This window comes from Leuciscus leuciscus, assembly GCF_965113295.1.
Source record: "Leuciscus leuciscus genome assembly, chromosome: 15".
Lineage (NCBI taxonomy): Eukaryota > Metazoa > Chordata > Actinopteri > Cypriniformes > Leuciscidae > Leuciscus > Leuciscus leuciscus.
In genome coordinates, this window is record NC_138739.1 from 14,284,462 (window position 1) to 14,305,628 (window position 21,167).

General features: G+C 42.9%; 1 protein-coding gene across 1 annotated transcript; it reads right to left on the reverse strand.

The window, feature by feature from the left end:
* Nucleotides 1-2,703: 2,703 nt before the first annotated feature.
* LOC309475427 (uncharacterized protein) lies at nt 2,704-19,393 on the reverse strand. Its single transcript, XM_082138203.1, has 6 exons — nt 19,022-19,393; nt 10,418-10,732; nt 9,811-10,146; nt 4,414-4,752; nt 4,008-4,102; nt 2,704-3,743 (listed from the first exon to the last, which is right to left on the reverse strand). The coding sequence occupies exons 2-6, from the start codon at nt 10,695-10,697 to the stop codon at nt 3,726-3,728; spliced, it is 1,068 nt and encodes a 355-aa protein (XP_081994329.1). The 5' UTR covers nt 10,698-10,732; nt 19,022-19,393; the 3' UTR covers nt 2,704-3,725.
* Nucleotides 19,394-21,167: the final 1,774 nt, after the last annotated feature.

The following is a 21,167-nucleotide window of genomic DNA, read 5'->3' on the forward strand; positions in this document are numbered from 1 at the left end:
AATGCGGCCTCCTCACTGGCAGAGGGGGGGATGTATACAACAGTCACAACAATGCACTGCAGTTCTCTGGGTAAATAAAAAGGTCTACACCTCAAGGTTAAAAACTCCACGTCCTCAGAACAGTGCTGTGAAATTACCTTACTATCTGTGCACCAGGATTGATTGACAAAGATCGCTGTTCCTCCCCCGCGGGTTTTCCCACATTCCACTGTGTTGCGATCGGCTCTGTAGACCGTGTAGCCCTCTGGTGTTATGGCCTCATCGGGGGTTTTATCTCCTAGCCACGTTTCACAAAAACACAGCAGTGAACAATCCTGAATGTATCGCTGCGTACATATCCGTGCATGTAATTCGTCCATTTTGTTCTCCAGTGACTGGACGTTTGCAAACATTATGACCGGTAACGTTAGCCTTCCTCTGCTAACCAAACGGCGAATCCTCCTGTCGATTCCTCCCCGCCTGCCGCGTTTCCGCCTTCGGCTCTGGTTGTCAGGAACCACGCCTGCTCGGGCCTGGCCTGGTGTCGCACCGACATCCCGAAGGATTTCCGGAAAGGAGTCCAACAAACTGATGTCAAACAGTCCATTTTGACTACTCTCTCTTAGTTGTTTCAGGGTCACTCGATCATATTTTATGTTTCTGTGTGCAGCTGCCTTAACGTGACGTACAAATACAAACGATATAAACAAAAACAGCAGAAATTTGACTCGTAGAGCTCCGCAACGTCGCACACAGAGGAGCGCCATTTTCATTTTCCATTTGTAGATAGTAGCATACAGCTAACGTTATCCAATGATCGTGCTAGCTGAGCTTTACCTGAGCTTATACTAGCTTTTTTGGTTGGTCTGAGGCGCGAGGGGGGCGGCGGCGGCTTCGGCATCACGGCTTGTCCTCTCTAGGCCCGACAACTGAGGGGAATAGCGGCCTGGCATCCTAGCCCGTCATCGGCGTCACGCATGTTTCTCCATTCCGGCGTATCTGGTGTAACCAGGCACTAAAGCGATTACCCATAAAACATGCTTTGAACCAATCGGATTGCTTGGGTCCTAAGCTCGGACTCATCTCTTCAATAGGACATTTGTTCACCACACCGGGACGAGACTCTGGAACGCCGGTATTAGCCATCTTGGGACGAGGCTCTGGAACGGTGGCGGCCATCTTGGACGAGTCTCTGGAACGACGGCCATGACGGGACAAGACTCTGGAAAGGTGGTCATGACGGGACGAGACTCTGGAACACCGGTAGCCATCTTGGGACGAGGCTCTGGAACGGTGGCGGCCATCTTGGACGAGTCTCTGGAACGGCGGCGCCCATGACGGGATGAGACTCTGGAATGGTCTCAAGTTCACCGCTGTTGAAAAGGCTGATGGTGAACTGAGAATCACAGGTAGCCAACACCCACTCCACGAAAGCCTCAAAGTTCTCTCAAGGTCCCACACCGGGCAGGAATGCCTTCATCTCCGCATTGAGGCTTGTGTGGAAGAAAACACTCAATGAACGGTCGGGGAAGGAGGTTAGGCACGCCAGGTCGAGAAATTCTGTGGTGTGGGCCTCGAGAGAAAGCTGGTTCTGGTCCATGCAAAGTAAAAGCAAAGATGCAAAGATGTTGTTTATGCCAAAACCTGTAAGACTTTTGTTCATCTTCGAAACACAAATTAATATATTTTTAATGAAATCTGAGATTTCTGTCCCTCCATTGATAGCCACACAACTACCACTTTGACGCTTCAAAAATGTAATAAAGAAAGTTCATAAACTAATCCATATGAATAGAGAAGTTTAGTCCAAATTTTCTGAAGAGACGCTTTATATGATGAACATATATTATATGAGGCTTTAATTCACATATAAACATTGATCAACACACACATCAGTTATAAATGGAAGCTCAAGCATGTTCGCTTATACTATATATTCATGACCTTAGCTAAGCTTAGCTAGTTTATTTTCAACTCTAGCTTAATTTTGCAATACTATTTTAAAGAAGCTTCAAATAACATTTGATTTCACACTGACAAATAGCACGACAAATGCCAATCACCTGACTCATAATGCTTACCTTATCACTCTTTATTAAAAATAAAATGGACTCAAAGAAACAAGACATAATTTGACCACTAGAGGGATGATTCACAATTCCACAGTATAAATGTGCTATTTGCTTTGTCAAGCATTTACTATTGATTATTATTCCTTATATTGTGGTTATTAATAATGTTCACCACTTGAAAAAGCAAGAAAAACAGATGCATTGCTAAACCATAAAGAAATTGACTATGATAATCATTTTTCTCCACAAAATGTGTACCACAGTTATTGTTCTATAGAGCCATAATTTGAGATCTTCTTCAAAAAGTGAAGGATAATTTTTGTCATTTCTTTTTTTTTAAAGACAGTGGTGTCAGATACCACATTACCATTTTACTGTACTAACAATCACTAATATAACTGTTACTATTTGCTGTTTGTTTCACTATTTGCTTTTTGTTTCCCTATTGTTTTTTTTTTTGGTTTGTTTTTTTTGCAAGAACACAGTGTCCCACACAGTGTGCCCTTGATATAAAATGCATTATTATTTCATTAATATGTAAAGTGTGTACACTACAAAAGTGTATGCAGACTGTATTAGAGCGCCATCTAGCGTCATAACTAGGAATTAAATATTCAAAGAATGCAGTTATTATGATTGAATCAGATGTTTTTAATGGCATTTATCACATGAACATAAATATCTTTCAAGTTAGTTTTTGCTTGTTTCAAAGAAAATTGTCTTTATTTAGGCTGATGCAAAGTAAAAAAAAAGAAAAATAATGCATGTCTAATGATATTCCTCTCATGGAAAGGCACAGGATTTCTTCACACACACAAAAAAAAACCTCTTTATGTGCACATATAATTTACAATATTTGAAAAGCTTATTAAAAGCACTGCCAAATTAATGAAACAAAATCATCTATGGCCAGTACTTAATGATTTGATGACAAGATCCATTGTATTTTGTTAATTTGGCAAATAACAGCATTTTAACTCTGGCATAACAAAACATTTACATGACAAAAATAGACAAAATGATATACAAATCCTATTGATGATATTTACATATCTACAATGAGTGACCTCATAAAATATCACAAATGCACAATTTCAGGCAAGACATTCACATAAAAGAGTCGATTCAGTGCCTGAGTGTTGTTTGATTGACAGCTGCCTTCAAAGGTTCACTATCGTGTTTGTCTAAAGTGCTCATGTCTTACAGTACGAGGCGATCTGTGTGAGCAGTCAAATACAATTCTTGGTCACAATGCCCGTCTCTGTGAGGTTTTCTTGTAAACAGTCAGTCTTAAGAGGATGTAAACAAACGGGACAAAATAACTGATGTCAAACAGATTATCATTATATAACAGCTTAAATTAAACCTCTGCATATTGAAAAACAAGCACTTGCTGATCTATTGCTGGTAAATGTTTTTTTTTTTTTTTTTTTTTTTTTTTATGATTTACTGTTTATCTGTCTTTTTAGAAGCAGTTTACGTAACTAAAATGCTTCAAAAATACTTAATTGACACTTTCAATGAGTTTGCTCCTATTCTGTCAGTTCTTCTCTTCACTGTCCCTTTAAATAAAATTGTCAAAACAATAAATAATGTTATGTCAGTGTTTCAGTGTTGGGACGTCCCAATAACAGCAAGTCTTCGATTCGAAGTAACATTCTGATTGATGCATAACTATATTATACTTCTCTCCTGTAATAAAACACAGATTCACAGAAGAGAAAAGAAATTAACAGGATTGATGATTCAGTCACACAAACACATTGTGTTTTCAAGGAATTTAGTGTGGTTTTGTAGGATGTCCTAAATGTAGGATGCTTCTCTAAATGAATTTTCAGTCTGTTAAACTTCATCACACTGTCTTCTTCTGTACTGCAATAATACAACAGTAATGTTTCAATGCAATAGGGTCTGATGCTCTGTAATTAAAATAATAAACAATAATAATTCACTTACTTTCTTGCGAGAGTAAATCACATAAGCAACTGCAGTCACAAACAGCAGAACAGCAACACTTATTCCTGCTATAGCAACTGAAGACAGAGCCAAAGCTGTAATGATAAAGAGGGACAGTTATATCAATTTTACTGATATTGTTGATTAATAATTACACCTTTCTGTTTTGAGTTTAGTTTTATGATATTGAGTCAACTGATAAATGGTGCCATTTGGTGGGGTTTTTTAAGGAACATCAGTTAAAACCGCATTGCACTTTCAGCTAAACATGAAACATCAATGTTCACAGGACAAGTGATTTTATGCATTATGCAGATTAATAACATTAGTCAAAATGATAAACAAAATAAAAAAGTTAGGCACTGTATTTAAAATGCATTGAATGACTCTAAGTTATTATACTTACCAGTGACAGAAACACTGAAACTCTTAATCCTCCTAATACTGAAGCTGTCGCTGCTGAAGATCATCTGTAGTTCATAAACTCCAGAGTCTGTGTTTCTGGTGTTTGTGATGTTCAGAGATCCAGTCTGATGATCCAGCTTCAGTCTGTCTCTGAATCTCTCTTTACACTGAACATCTGTACAGATCTTACTCTGATCTCCAGTCATTTCAGCGATGAGAATGTCATTAAAATACCATGTCATCACATCACTTGGTTTTCTTCCAACACCAGGATCTAGAGTGACAGATTCTCCATCCTTCTGTGACATGGCTTTTAATTCTTTCATCTCAGCAGCAATATCTAAAAAAACAAACCGCTGGTTTAGTATATTGTTGCTGAGAAAAAAAAACCCCTACACAACATGAAAATAACTATGAATATCAAAGTGATTACAAACTGAAGAGATACGATCACTTTATATGATGAACAGACATAACTTAGCCTTTTTAATCACATAAACATTGATCAACACAATGATTTGATAAAATCTCAAACATGCTGGCTTGATTTTAATTTAATTTTTTTTAAATATGACTGGAAGTTAAATGGGTTTAGAAAGACATTAAAAAAATTACAACCAGTGTTACAAGTAATGCGAGTTACATAATTAGATTACTTTTTCAAGTAACTAGTAAATTAATGCATTACATTTAAATTTACAACAGAATACCTTGGTTAATTTTTCAAATAAGTAACGCAAGTTACTTTGTTTTGCCATTTATTAACTGACAGCTCTTCTGTACACATGTACGTTACGCAGAGACGTTGTGTGAGCTGTGTGAACTTGATGGTTATTGTAGATCTAAACTATAAGGCCCTGTTTACACCTGATATTAAGGTGTGTTTTGGTCAATCGGATCACAAGTAGACGAGGAAGACACATTCCCGTTTCCACCTGGTGTTTTAATCCGTCTCTTCTGTCTACTTTCAACCACTTCTGTCCTGATTTATTCGAGGGGAGGGTCTATGGGCGTTTATTTTATTTTTTTCAGATCTATGCACGAAATAAGCTTGTGCAATTTACATATGAACACGCCCAGTGAGTGTGTGTTAGAAATCAGGAATGGTGAGAGAACATTGTGCTTGGTATGTTTTTCGCCTTCAGACCAAACTTAAAGCTGCAGTTGGTAACTTTTGTAAAAATGTATTTTTTTACATATTTGTTAAAACTGTCATTATTTCCTTACAGTAGAATATGAGACAGATAATCTGTGAAAAAAATCAAGCTCCCCAGGCTCCTCCCAGTGGTCCTATTGCCATTTGCAGAAATACACCGCTCCCGGTAAGAAACAACCAATCAGAGCCAGGAGGAGTGTCTTAGCAGTGTCAATCAAGCGTGTACGTGCTGATCACCCCCCTCTCTCGCACAGCGCGTACAGTCGTCGTTCAAAATCAAGACTGCCGGTGTGCCGCAGCTGTGCTAATGGCGGACAAACAACTAAAACTGCCAATTTCTCGAGTGGCACCTGCTCATACAACAAAGACAGGTAAACGGGAAAAGACCGATGATGATAAACAAGCCCGTCGGAGCCCATTAACTCAGTGTCAAAACTCTAGCCGCGTAACATACAGATAAAATGTCACGCACTGTGCAAAGCAACAATTGAAACCTGCTAATTCACTGGCTTGTCATGTTGCTGAAATAATGTACTAGCAAACCTTATTTAGCATTACACATCGCTAGAATAATTACTTACATACTGTAACGTTACCATTATATTATCTTGCTAGCTATTTAAAACTTATAGAAAGAGTGCAACGTTATGAAGTTACATTACATGTATCGCAAAATACGTAATGATTTGAGGACCAAGTTTGTAGTCAAAGTATGGGCAGGCCATAGTCAATGTAAAGCATATTGTTGATGTTTCATCCCTACCAGTGAATGTGCGATAACTGTTTATCCGCCGTTATCAGTGGCCCTGTTTACTAGCCTGCGCGTTCACAGCAGGCTTCTTTGTTGTGGGGGAGGAGCTGTGGAGGGAGGGCTGTAGCGCAGCAGAGAGCGAGGGGGAGTGACCTGTAAGCTGTGCTTGTTCAAATTTTCAGGCTAAGTCAACGTTTTCTAAAAGTTCCCTACTGCAGCTTTAAGTCTTCAGCCGACAGAGTTTAAATCTCGTCTGGATATCGCTCTTCACATAATGTTCACGCATTAGGTCAGTAGGCAGAGAGAAGACGGTCTTTTGTGGCTCTTTGAACACATTCGACCGCATGAGTGTTTACACTGTGAAAGCCATCCGGTCGAATGCGTTTTCGACAACCTCTGGAAGTGGTTGAAAGTGGGTAAGCTCAAAAGGTTTTAGACTCTGTTTACACCTGTTTTTAGCGCCGTCCACTTATGATCCGATCAACCACTTCTAACTACCAGTTGTAAACAGGGCCTAAAAGTGAACAGGCATTCACTCATCTCACTTGCACAAAAAAAAAGATTCAGTATTCCTGAAAATAAATGAAAACAATGAAATGCAAACTCAGACTACTACGCAAACCTGAAATAATAAAACATTTTAAACAACATTTACCTTTTTTAACTCACTTTATTAACTCATTTCTTTGCTGCGGACCTTCGATGATCAAATTCAATTATACTAATAAGCAAAAAATGACTTTGGATAAACATCACATTTGTGTTTCTTTTTTGGTTTTTATTGTGGAACTAAGAGTGTTGAACTTTCTCCACCTGTGTCCTATTCTTCTGCAATTCAGAATGGCAACACAGCTGAAAGTTTGTTTAAGAGTGAATTTGCATTTCCTTCAATTTGAGGCTTACTCGATTCACTTTTGATGGGAAAGGTATGGAAGTAGAATAATGTCAAATGTTTTTGAAATAAAAAGCCTGTTGAATTGCACTACTTGAAAAAAAATAGGCATTGCATTAACCATGCTTGCATTTTAATGCATTGTATTTTTAGTGCTTACATTTTTATGGGCTGAAATTCAACATGGTTGAATATTTAAGCTGTGAATATTTCAATTAAAAAACATTTCAAACACCTTTTCATTATTAAAAATTCAATAATCCATATTCACCTTTCATATTTCACTTCCAAAATATTCAAACTGTTTAAAAATACAACCAATAATATTCAACAGGCAATTTTCGGTCCATTTTATTTCGCTTTGCAAATTCGCTTCCACAAATTCAGTGGTTCAAATTCGACAGTAAATTCAACATTGACATCCAGGAACTGCAGGAAAAGCAGTAGATTGCCGAGCATACTCTCCATCTGCTGTTAGTCTACCTCACCAGCAGATGGTGCAAAAGCGCGTGTTGAAGACCAGCAACAGTTAGAACAAGTCATTCATTCATAAAACTCATTTACAGCAATGTAAAAGTGTATTTGTGATTATTATGACGGCTGTTTTATGTTAAATTCAGTGTCTTCACGGTTACTTTTCCTGTGTAGCCTACATGCATCTTTCTCTACCGTGAACGAGATTATAATGTTATTCCCCGATGCGGATATACAGATCCAATGTTACATTTTTGAGGTTGACATATATTTCTCTTTTAGTTGCTTTTAGTTGCTTTAGTTGGTTGTTTAGTTGCCTTAACTTTATATTGTGGCGATGTGCTGCATGCAGGCTATTAGGGTTTCCCTCAATAATTAAGGATTCCCCTGCTGGACATATACAACGCTTAACGTAGCTTAATGGACTACAGTGATGTAAAAGACCAAACTCGCAGGCAAGCAGATGGACTCAGAATGACGCGCAAAGCTTAATGCTGAGCGTTTCCCAGTGATAGATTGGCATACAGATGGCTTGATGTTGGACATTCGCACATTTAGGGACCGTCTCTAAAGTGTATACGACTTTGGTATACACGTTTCTAACTCCGATAGCATTTGAATAGAACGACTTACAGTCATAAAACCAACTGTAAAGTGTTCATTTAGTGTCAGGCATAATGCGCACCCTTTGGATTTTTGATATTTATTCAAATAAATGTAAGTTTGCTATTGAAGTTAGAAACGTGTATGCCAATGTTGTATGCAACTTTAGAGACGGTCCCTATATGTGCTAATGTCCAATATCAAGCCAATTTTTACATTTAGTCATTTAGCAGACGCTTTTATCCAAAAACGATTTACAGTTAAACTAACAATAGGAGGACAATATGCAAGTGCTGTGACAGTTTAAGCTAATGCAATACACGTATGCATGTATGTGTTGATTTTATGCCAGTATATCACGAAACGCTCAGCATGAAACTTTGCGCGTTAAGTTCATATTCTGAGTCCATCTTCTTGCCTGTAGCCTATATAATAGCCTACAACCTACTTCCCTATTAAGGTGCAAGATTGGTCTTTCATATCACTGTATCAACGGAAGGGAAATCCTTGAGTATGAGGTATTGAGGGAAACCGATTATAATCCCGTTCATGGAGAAAGCTGATGACAAGTAGAATACACAGGGAAAGTAACAATGAAGTTATTGAATGAAACATAAAAACAGCTTTTGTGTGTTTATCATCTTTTCCGCATATACTGACACAGATAATCATTTTCATTTTATGAATGAATGTCTTCGTCAGCAACAAGCGTTTTTGCACCATCTGCTGGTGAGGTAGACTAACAGCAGATAGAGAGTATGCTCGGCAATCTACTGCTTTTCCTGCAGTTCCTGGACGTCAATGTTGAATTTACTGTCGAATTTGTGGAAGCGAATTTGCAAAGCGAAATAAAATGGACCGAAAATTGCCTGTTGAATATTATTGGTTGTATTTTTAAACAGTTTGAATATTTTGGAAGTGAAATATGAAAGGTGAATATGGATTATTGAATTTTTAATAATGAAAAGGTGTTTGAAATGTTTTTAATTGAAATATTCACAGCTTAAATATTCAACCATGTTGAATTTCAGCCCATAAAAATGTAAGCACTAAAAATACAATGCATTAAAATGCAAGCATGGTTAATGCAATGCCTATTTTTTTTCAAGTAGTGCAATTCAACAGGCTTTTTATTTAAAAAACATTTGACATTATTCTACTTCCATAGAAAGGGTCTTTACATTTGCCAAAAAGAGAAACAAGCCAGCCCAGCCCAGGTGAGAAAAAGTAACGCAATTAGTTACTTTTTTAGGGAGTAACTCAATAATGTACACTGATTATAACATTGATTACAATCAGTGCTCATCTTTTGTATATAATATAATCCATTCACAATTTGAATACAATTTTTTCTTGTTTTTCATTCTGCTACACACTCTTCATGTCAGTCACAAAAATTACACAGCAACGTTTCAGGAGTAAATTGCTAAATTATTGCTTCGTAACATCACTGCTATGATAAACACTATAAACATGTGATTTAAATATATAACCTGTTTTTATTAAATGTTAAATGACTTACCATGAACAGCAACTTTGAAGATCTTTTCGCTGTTGGGGTTGATGATCTCTAGTTTATATTCTCCAGAGTGTGTGTTTCTGGTGTTTGTGATGGTCAGAGATCCAGTCTGATGATCCAGCTTCAGTCTGTCTCTGAATCTCTCAGTACCTTCATTACACTGAACATCTGTACAGATCTTACTGAGATCTCCATTGATTTGAGCGATGCGAGTGTCATTATAATACCATTTTGTTTTCCCCTGTTGGTCTGCTTTAACACCAGTGTTTAGAGTGACTGAATCTCCCTCCATCACTGACACTGACACTGATCCGTCACCAGTATCAACATCAGACGTACCTGAAGAAGAAGAAAAAACATTCATAACTTTTTCTTCAAATCATGAAGATCGTGGGTAGATAAATATGCGAGGATTCATAATGTAACATGCAAAAAAACAACAACAAAAAAACAACAAAAAAACATAAGAGATGGATTTGGTCACTTTCAGGTCTCTGTTTTCTAATCATTAAACCAGAACACTAAATTAAAAAGATCAATATCAAATCAGTGATCATTCATTTAAAAAACCTTAAAGGAAAATGCACTGAATGACTTAATTGATACTCACCAGTGACAGAAACACTGAAGCTCTTAATGCTGTCACTGTCGCTGATCTGTAGTTTATATTCTCCAGAGTCTGTGTTTCTGGTGTTTGTGATGATCAGAGATCCAGTCGGATGATCCAGCTTCAGTCTGTCTCTGAACCTCTCATTACACTGAACATCTGTACAGATCTTACTCTGATCTCTATTGATTTGAGCGATGCGAGTGTTATTAAAATACCATCTAATTCTGTCTTGTTGGTTGGTTTGAACACCAGTGTTTAGAGTGACTGAATCTCCCTCCATCACAGAAACTTCATCTGATCCAACACCGAAAACACCTGGAGAAGAAATGAACAGATCATTTGAAATAAAATTCAGGGATAGCGGGCCAAAAATACACAAGAGGAAAGTGCTTTGAAAATAGATTAATACAATACTAATTAAAATATTGCATTTGTTTAAAAATGTACAATTGGTCTGTCCAAGTATTGAAGAAATCCTTGTCTTCAGTTTCCATGCATTTTTTAACCCGTTCATCTCAATAGTAAGGCCCATTTTAAGGATATTCTAAAATAGATTTCAACTTTTATTCAAACAGAGTTGAAATAATACACAAGTCAAGGCTGCGAAGTGTGTGCATAATACAGAACTACTTGAAGCTACACAAAAAATATATTTACCATTTAAAACAAAATAATATGAACCTTTATATTTCTCTAATGTCTCTTTTAAATATTACGAGAGATACATAATAAGCTAAGTGAGTAGATTTTATGATTTAATGGCAACGCCCCAAGAAGAGGCCAAGATGTCCAACAGAAAATGAGCTAATATTATTAATTACTAGTGCAAAATGCCCGTGCAAAATCAGTTTTTGTGTGTGTTTTTAGTAATTGTTGGTTTGGTGCCCGTGAAAGAGACTGTGAACGCATTGAATTCAGGGAGCAGGCTAGGTTACTACAAATGATGGCTGTGAATAAACTATAATATTCAGAAGTAAACAGTGTAGCTGACTGAGTGTTTATGAATACCACAACCTTCTAAGTGCTAGTGCAAAATGCCCGTGCAAAATCAGTTTTTGAGTGTGTTTTTAGTAATTGTTGGTTTGGTGTGTTTGAGTGGTTTGGTGTGTTTGAGTGCTCATTGTTACAATTACACACATATTTGTGCATGGTAGAAAGCACACAGTGAACTCCGAGAAAATGCTATGCTTGAGGTAGCTTGTGAATAGGCTACTACAAATGATGCCCGTGAAAGAGACTGTGAACACATTGAATAGGATATGTTTAGTTGGTGAATAGCATAGGCTATCGTTACACAGTAGCGATAACTTTAAGCGCACCAGAATGAAATATAATATTCAGAAGTAAACAGCATAGCTGACTTACAGATTCTGTTAACATCCACAAATGAATAAGCGCGTCGATTCAGGGAGCAGTGCAAAGTGCCCGTGCAAAATCAGTTTTTGTGAGCTGATCGCCGTCAAAAAAGTTCAGGAGATATTTCTTAGTGATGGCTGATTTCAACAGTTTCAATATGATAGCATTTTGAAAAAAAAGTGTCATGAATTTATTGCATTTTTGGGGGAAAATAATCCGTTTTTATAATAGATCTTTGAAAATCCAAATCTCGATTTGAATTTTTTATGATATTATAACCTAAAGATACTATGTGAAAGTTTTAAACAGAAAATAGTGTTTTTCATCTTGCCACTTTCTTGGTAAAGAAAACGTCTCGGTTACGTATGTAACCCTCGTTCCCTGAGTAGGGAACGGAGACGTTACGTCGGATGACGACGAATGGGGTTTCGCTTAGAAAGCCTGTCATCTTCGAGTATATAAAACGAGCCTATGGCAATGAAATGCCATGGGTCTGCGGAATTTGCATTGCGTAACTCCGCCCCACCCTGGGGGTATATAAGGAAGTACGCTGCAACATGCAGATATGTCTTCGCTGAGGAGCCGAGACTGAACTCAGGCGTTCCAGCGGTACAGCGGAAGTGGCAGGGAGACGTAACGTCTCCGTTCCCTACTCAGGGAACGAGGGTTACATACGTAACCGAGACGTTCCCTTTCGTTGTCACTCCGAGTTACGTCGGATGACGACGAATGGGGTTCCCAGTGTAATCACGCCACCTCCCGACTGTCTTCCAGTGCCCTGCGTAAGTGTGAGCTCCCTGTCGTGAGACTGGCACGGACGAAGGACTCCTACTTAACACGGGATTAAACCAAGGTACACTGGGAAGCATATCTCAGTGGAAATATGCAATCATGCCCAACCCGAAGGGGGGGGACTTGGAATACCCATATGACCCAGGAGGGCTGCATATGGAGAACACTGGGGTATCCAGCCGCAGGTGGAATATTTCAACCCCAGGGGTGGCAAGGTGGCTTGCCAAGGGAAAGACACATGCTCAGAGAGGCTTACAGTGGAAATACACATGTGGGGGTCGCCCAGAGGGGGAACCATGCACATGGAGGCACCTAGCCAAGCGCGAAAGCTGCCGGTGGCAACTCTGGCGATGACATCGTCAGTGCTGGAGGAGACTCAGGGCTTATGAGGCTCACCTGAGGAATAATCGCACGTATCCCATCCGTGGAGAGGAATGGCGAGCAAGCGAAGACACCTGAGCAGAATCTATTACCGGCTAGTTGAAGCGAGTACACGAGAAGAAACTGGCTCCACTCGGAGATTGTAGAATCTCGCGAATGTGTTAGGTGTCGCCCAGCCTGCAGCTCTGCAGATGTCTGTTAGCGAGGCGCCATGCGCTAGAGCCCAAGAGGATGCCACACTCCGAGTGGAGTGGGCCGTCACACCAAGGGGGCATGGTCGACCTTGCTGCTGGTAAGCCAAAGCAATGGCGTCCACTATCCAGTGAGACAACCTTTGCTTGGAGAGAGCCTTTCCCTTCAGCTTCCCACCATGACAGACAAAGAGCTGGTCAGAGGTCCTGAAACACTGCGTTCTGTCTACGTAAGCACAGAGGGCGCGTACTGGACAGAGCAGTGCCAAGGCTGGGTCTGCCTCCTCCAAGGGCAGCGCTTGCAGGTTCACCACCTGGTCTCGAAAGGGTGTGGTGGGAACCTTGGGCACATATCCAGGCCGGGGTCTCAGGATCACGTGAGAATTAGCCGGCCCGAATTCCAGGCACGCTTCGTCAACCGAGAATGCCTGCAGGTCCCCTACCCTCTTGATAGAGGCCAATGCAACCAGGAGCGCTGTCTTCATAGACAGGAACTTAAGCTCCACTGATTGCAGAGGCTCAAAGGGAGCACTCTGCTGGGCAGTTAAAACCACTGAGAGGTCCCAAGAGGGAACGAGAGGAGGGCGAGGAGGATTCAGTCTCCTCGCTCCTCTCAGGAACCTGATGATCAGGTCGTGCTTTCCAACGGACTTACCTTCGACTGCGTCGTGATGTGCGGCAATGGCGGCAACATACACTTTCAGGGTGGAGGGAGACAGCCTTCGCTCCAACCCTTCTTGCAGGAAGGAAAGCACGACACTGATCGGGCATTTCGTGGGTTCTTGATGTTTAGAAGAACACCAGTTGACGAAGAGGTTCCACTTCAACGCATAGACATGTCTCGTGGACGATGCTCTAGCGGAAGTGATGGTAGCCACCACCGCTGGTGGTAGGGTACTCAAACCTACCTCGTCCCGTCCAGGAGCCACACGTGGAGGTTCCAAAGATCGGGATGAGGGTGCCACAGGGTGCCCCGTCCCTGAGAAAGCAGGTCCTTCCTCAGAGGAATAGGCCAGGGAGGTGCTGTCGCGAGGAGTACTAGTTCTGGGAACCAGGTGCGGTTGGGCCAATACGGGGCAACCAATATCACCTGCTCCTCGTCCTCCCTGATCTTGCGCAAAGTCTGCGCAAGAAGGCTCACTGGGGGAAATGCATACTTGCGTAGGCCCCGCGGCCAGCTGTGCGCCAGTGCATCCGTGCCGAGCGTGCCCTCGGTCAGGGAATAAAACAGGTCGCAATGGGACGAGTCGTGGGAGGCAAACAGATCTATCTGAGCGTCCCCGAACTGATCCCAAATCAGCTGGACCGACTGGGGATGGAGTCTCCATTCTCCAGCGAGAGGCCGAAGCCGAGACAGCTCGTCGGCCGCACGGTTCAGCTCTCCCGGGATATAAATGGCTCGAAGCGACCTCAGATGCTTCTGACTCCATATGAGGAGGTGGCGGGCGAGTTGCGACATACGGCGGGAGCGTAGACCACCTTGACGGTTGATGTACGCTACTGTGGCGGTATTGTCTGATAGGACTAGTACGTGTTGACCCCTGAGCAACGCCCGGAAGCGGTGCAGGGCAAGGCGTACAGCCAGCAACTCGAGGCAATTGACATGCCAAAGGCGTTGGGGACCTGTCCAGGAGCCCGCGGCAGCATGTCCATTGCACATGGCGCCCCAGCCCGTGGTGGAGGCATCCGTTGATACAACATGCCTGGAAGCTCGTTCTAAGGGCACTCCGGCCCGTAGAAAACTGAGGTTCGACCACGGGGTGAAGGTCTGACGGCAGGCCGGAGTCACTGGGACTCGGAGCGTGCCGTGTTGCCATGCCCACCTCGGGACTCGATCGCGAAGCCAAAGCTGAAGCGGTCTCCTATGAAGCAATCCGAGCGGCGTTACTGCGGCTGCGGATGCCATATGCCCCAGGAGCCTCTGAAAGAGTTTCAGTGGGACCGCACTCTTGCCCTCGAATTGACGAAGGCAAGTCAGCAGTGACTGCGCGCGCTCGCTCGTAAGCTGCGCGCACATGGCGACCGAGTCGATATCCATACCGAGAAAAGAGATCCTCTGCACGGGGCAGAGTTTGCTCTTCTCCCAGTTGACCCGAAGGCCCAGACGAGCTAGGTGCCGGAGCACTAGGTCCCTGTGTTCGCAAACCTGGTCTCGAGAGTGAGCTAGGATCAGCCAGTCGTCGAGATAGTTCAGGATGCGAACCCCGTGTTCCCGAAGGGGAACAAGGGCTGCCTCGACGACCTTCGTAAAGACGCGAGGAGACAGGGCTAGCCCGAAAGGGAGAACCGCGTACTGGTCTGCCTGCCCCTCGAAAGCAAACCGTAAGAACGGTCTGTGTCGAGGAAGAATGGAGACATGGAAGTAGGCGTCCTTCAGGTCGATCGCTGCAAACCAATCCTGCGGCCGCACGCATTCGAAAATGCGTTTGGCCGTGAGCATCTTGAACGGCATCCTGTGAAGAGAGCGGTTCAAAACGCGCAGGTCCAGGATTGGTCGTAACCCACCGGTTTTCTTCGGTACAATGAAGTAAGGGCTGTAGAAGCCGGACCTCATTTCGGCTGGAGGGACAATCTCGATCGCACCCTTCGCCAGTAGGGTGGCGACCTCCGCTCTCATGACAGGGGCATTGCCACTGACCATAGTGAAGCGGACTCCCCTGAAGCAGGGAGGAGACCGCGCGAACTGAATCGCGTAGCCGAGCCTGATGGTTCTCGCGACCCGGCGGGACAGTCTGGGAGGCTCTAGCCAGGCCTCCAGAAACTGCGCCAGCGAACCACAGACGTACCGTCGGAGGTGCAGCGAGGCGGAATGACCGGCCCAGGCAAGGGTGGCATAGCGGCCCTGTGCGGGGGCACGGTCATTAGCCGCGTCCTGCCAGAGGAGGCCAGGGGAGGACCAGCGTCCCACGGGGGCGTGCTCTGGCAGGGGTCTGGCGACAGAGGGGGATGAGAGGAGCGTGGCCCGTGGGCGGCGCGTGCTGTCATCCATAGCCTCTTGGGGCTCAGAGAAAGAGCATCAGTTCTTTTGAATGAGATTCTCACCCAGCCCTCCACCGGGGGAAGGAGTGGTCCTGCTACCAGCTCCTGAAAGAACTGAGCCCTAACTCCAGGCTACCTGTCTCAGGAGTGCTGCTTAGCCAGGTGTTAGCCGGCTAAGGGCAAGGACAGGCGGTGCCAGCCTCCAGCGACCTCCTCGTGCTCGGGCCGGGAAGGGTCGAGGGGAGGAGCCGCATGGAAGCGGCGTCGGCGGGAAGCAGACTAAGGAGACCACACGGACGGATGACCGTCAGTGCAGAAGCCTGAGTCCGCTTCTGGAGTAATCGAAGGCTGTTGGGCGCAGTCCTCAACCACACCGCCGACCAAGCTGCCCGTCTCAAGAGTGCTGCTTAGGCTGGCGTGGCAGTCTAAGGGGCGGAGACGGGCAGCGCCGCCCTCCTGCGACCGCCTCCTGCTCAGGGCCAGTGAAGGCCCGAGGGGAGGAGCCGCATGGAGGTGGCCTCGGCGGGAAGCAGACTAAGGAGACCGCACGGACGGATGACCGTCGGTGCAGAAGGCCTCAGTCTGCTTCTGGGGGGGGGGGGGGTCAAAAACTGTAGGGTACAGTCCTCAACCACACCGCCGAGGAGCCCAGCATGGGACATGAGGGAGCTGAGAAAATGAATTCTCAGACCCCCTCACATCAACCTGGCTGAGCCCATGTCTGGACCACTCTAGTGGACACCACCTGACCCAGGATCACGCAGGTACCGATGTCGCCCGAGAGCGAGGTCAGTAGTTTGCGCGGCGGAACGACCAGGCCGGGCATGGGAGGCATAGCGTCCCAGCAAGGGGGCGTGGTCGAGTTTCCGCGTTCTGTCAGTGTTGGCCAGGGAAGGACTAGCGTTCCACTGCGGCCGGTTCTGACAGAACTCCCGAGTCAGCACTGCCTCGAAGGCGAAGGCGACACACAGCACTGCATGCCTGTGCCACAATAGTGACAGAGAACATACAGCCCATGATCGCCACGCGATCGAGTGCAGCGAAGGCGGAGGACGCCCGCGGGCCGCGAAAAGTCACGTGGACTCCCGCGGGCCGGAAGCGTCCTGATGCACATCCGGGAAGCCTACAGCGCTCGGGGGGAGGGCGGCGCCACTCCAGCCGATGCTTTCAGCTGCCCGGGAAAGCATGGCCATCAGCTCTGGATCTGACTCGACTAACGCCGACACTCCAGAGGGAGGCAACGCAGTCGAATCCTCATTTCCAGAGGAATCAAGCCCGCCTTGTGATGCTGTGAGTGACATGACACCACCTGCTGGAGCCCCGAATGAAAACACTGGGTCCCTAAGAAGAACCAGGTACACACGGAAGCCCCACGGTTTGCGATGTGGAGGGGGGCGTGGCCCGAGGAATGCTCGTCGGTATTATGCCACACTGTAACCCTCAGATCACCCTGGCCACCAGCCAAAGTATCCCCTCTCGAGGAAGAGATAGATTGGGGTGTGGCAGAGGGGACTCTACCCACACGGGGATCATTGAGTCTCGATCTATAAACATCGCGATGGTCACGTTCCCGCAGAGAAAACGTGACTCACCCACGAGCGCTGCCGAGCGTGAATCAGCCCAACACGCGAAACAGCGCTCGTGACCGTTAGGCAGATGAATCACGCGCCCACATCCAGTAAATACACGGGCGAGCCGTCTTGAAAAAGACGTGCCGCGTGCAGCTCTTTTAGAGAGAGGAAAAGCTCAGCAGAGTGCTGAAGCGCCCAGGGAGAAACACACACACTGTCGGCAGATCACTGCACAGATCAGCAGCAGGCAATGCGATCTCGCTGGAATACGCCGTCACACCAACACACTGAAGAGCCGCTCGTCTCGTAGAGTGAAGATGATACAGAATAGCTTGTAGGAGTGAAGAAAACTCTTGGCTCCGAAGCGAAAACATATCTGCATGTTGCAGCGTACTTCCTTATATACCCCCAGGGTGGGGCGGAGTTACGCAATGCAAATTCCGCAGACCCATGGCATTTCATTGCCATAGGCTCGTTTTATATACTCGAAGATGACAGGCTTTCTAAGCGAAACCCCATTCGTCGTCATCCGACGTAACTCGGAGTGACAACGAAAGGGAACACATTTTTACTCAAATTAATCAAAATGGATTTATCACATTCTGGAACCAAACTATAATATTCAGAAGGAACCAAACTATAATATTCAGAAGGAACCAAACTATAATATCCTTCTTGGGGCTTCTTTGACCGATACAACCCTCTAATGTTAGAATGTTTATTTTTAAACCACAACCTTTAAAAAATGATATATTTAACAATATCTTTAGCATTTCTCATCCAAACAACGTCAAACTTGGCGCTGCACTTACTCGTGACCGTAGCGAGACACCTGCCAAGTTTGAAATCCATCGGACTAACGGTTCGAGAGATATGTGGTTAACAGACATACACACACACAGACAGACAGACGTTTCTGTAATTTATAGATAGATTAGGCCTATTATACTTTTTTTTACAACAATAACCAGGTGGTAGCCTATAAAGACGGTTTTAAAGAGGGGGGCAAAACAGGAGAAAAGCAGGAGAAAATGTGTGCTGCAGGGTCAAAGTCAAAACCCAGAAGACATAGGCTATTCAATTTATAAGTAAAATAAGGTCTGTGGTAAACACGATACTATTCTAAACTGCACACACGCACACCCAAACGTTTTCATTAAAATACTTATTAGAAACACACGTTTTAGAATGAAAAATAACAGCTTCGAAATTCGTAAATTGAAAAATCCCCCTATTTTCCCACAGGAAAATCTCATGGGAACCAGTGGCGTAGTCTTCCGGGTTCTGACATCATATCCGCTGCACTCTATAGCTTTAAAAAATAAATGTCTTACCAAGCAGGAAAATGCACAGTGTGGGGAAATTCCGAACATTATTTTCTCCCGTTTCTCCAGAAAATAAATCAAGATTATGTGGAATATTTAGAGCAATCCCAAAAGTGAAAGCGAAAGTATACGCTACAAAATGACGTGGCTAAAAAAACGCAGTCAAAAACAACAACAACAGCCACAACACAACACAGCTTGTTTCATTTCTTGCTATAATGTGACGTTCGACATCGAAGCTCCGAAACGAATGTAAACCAAACGAACACACAGACAAAAAAGGCTTGTGTAGATTTTTCGTTGCTCCTCGCCCTAAGATGGTGGTGACAAGGTGACATTTGCCGTGAGCAGAAGGGGGGAAGGAAACGGAGCCGTACGGACGCCTTCTTCTGTAGGCTACCGACGCTCCAATAGAGTGGGTAAAATTACAAGTAAAAAAAAAAAATTATATATACTTTTTTAAATATATATATATAATTTATATATATATATATATATATATATATATATATATATATATAATTTATATATATATATATATATATATATATATATATATATTTTATATATATTTTATATATATTTTATATATATATATTACTCTATTATATATAAATTATGCATTATGAGACTGAATGACTGCACTCAATAATATCCACTATGGTTTCGACACCTCTACAAATAGCTGTCCCCAGAAATATTGGTAAGGGAACAGGGCGAGTCAATGTCTTTTTTTATTATCGTGCTGATCAGATGGGAGTTTTACTTACTCAAACATGTTCGGAGGGCAGAAAGGAAAATTTAAAACACAATATAAAAACACCATGGGAACAAGAAACTAATGTTCCCAGAACGTTCTGAGAACTAAACATTGGGCTATATGATTGAGAAATCCAAAATGTGCATGTTTGAGTCTTTACTTTATCATAAATGAGCTTCCAATAAACAAAATGGTGCACTTGGAAGCTATAGTGTATTGAGTTTTCTAACGACAATTACAACTATCAATTAAGTCAATCCAGTAATCATAATAGAATGAAGTTACAGATTTCATTTGTAACCTTGATGTAAAGTAAGAATATATTAGTGCAATGCAAACAAAGTCAACTTTAAAGTCGCACACAATAGAAGAGCAAATAAAAAAATACAAACTACACAATAGAAATGTAACTATCCTAATCTAATATGGCCAGCTTTTGTTTCCAGTCAAAGTCATCCTGAATAGGGCTGGGCAAAAATATATTTACGGAATAGGTTTTTAAAAAAATGATTAATAATATTTTTTTTTAAATGTGGTCGATTTGTTCTATATTCTCAAAAGCCACGAATCAATCTTTTTTCCTTTTTTTTTTTTTTTTTTTTTGCTAACATTGAACATAATATCTGATTGATGCTAATCTTAGTCTTCTCCACTAGATGTCATCCTCTTATTTGTGACAGCATGATAGACGTTCCAGACAGTTGAAGAAACCGCAAGCCTTGCCAATTTAAGCATTCAAGCACAAGACACGAAAAACACGCACACAGAATCTTCTCAATGCTTCTCAATCATTGTGTTTTTAATCTTTCTCTCTGTCCTGGATTACTGTGTCTGCATTAAAGAGTAATTGGTGATATTTCTGTTTAAAGTGTAGAGGCAGTTTGGTTCAAGCTAGTGGTGTTTTATTTAGGGCTTTAGATCTGTGAAGTGTATCAATGATTCACGATAAGTAATCCTTTTTGGACGTCTGACCTGTGACATGTTGATGCTTTTTGATGGATTCATTTTACTTCAATCTGTTCTGTGCAGAAGGCATCAACTGTGAGGTTCATAATAGCAGGGAAAAACTAGTAATCACACATGCACTAAAAGCCTCTTGCACAGGATGTCTGTCCATCCAGCAGATCACACCATGTTTGTGAAGAAATCAGACCACAGGTTTCAGTTTGACTCAGACATCGCTGAGCTGTTAGTGTCTCACCTCAGTATGACCGGCAATGAGAGATGGGAGAAGACTTTACCTGTTTGATCATTCACTTTTATCACACCATTTTAAAGTCCATAACCTTTATTTTAACATGATATTTAGGAAGATTTACACAATATTACACTCTGTACTTTACATACTTAGCATAGTCAGACAACTACCATTATATTTATTAGTGCATTTAAGTG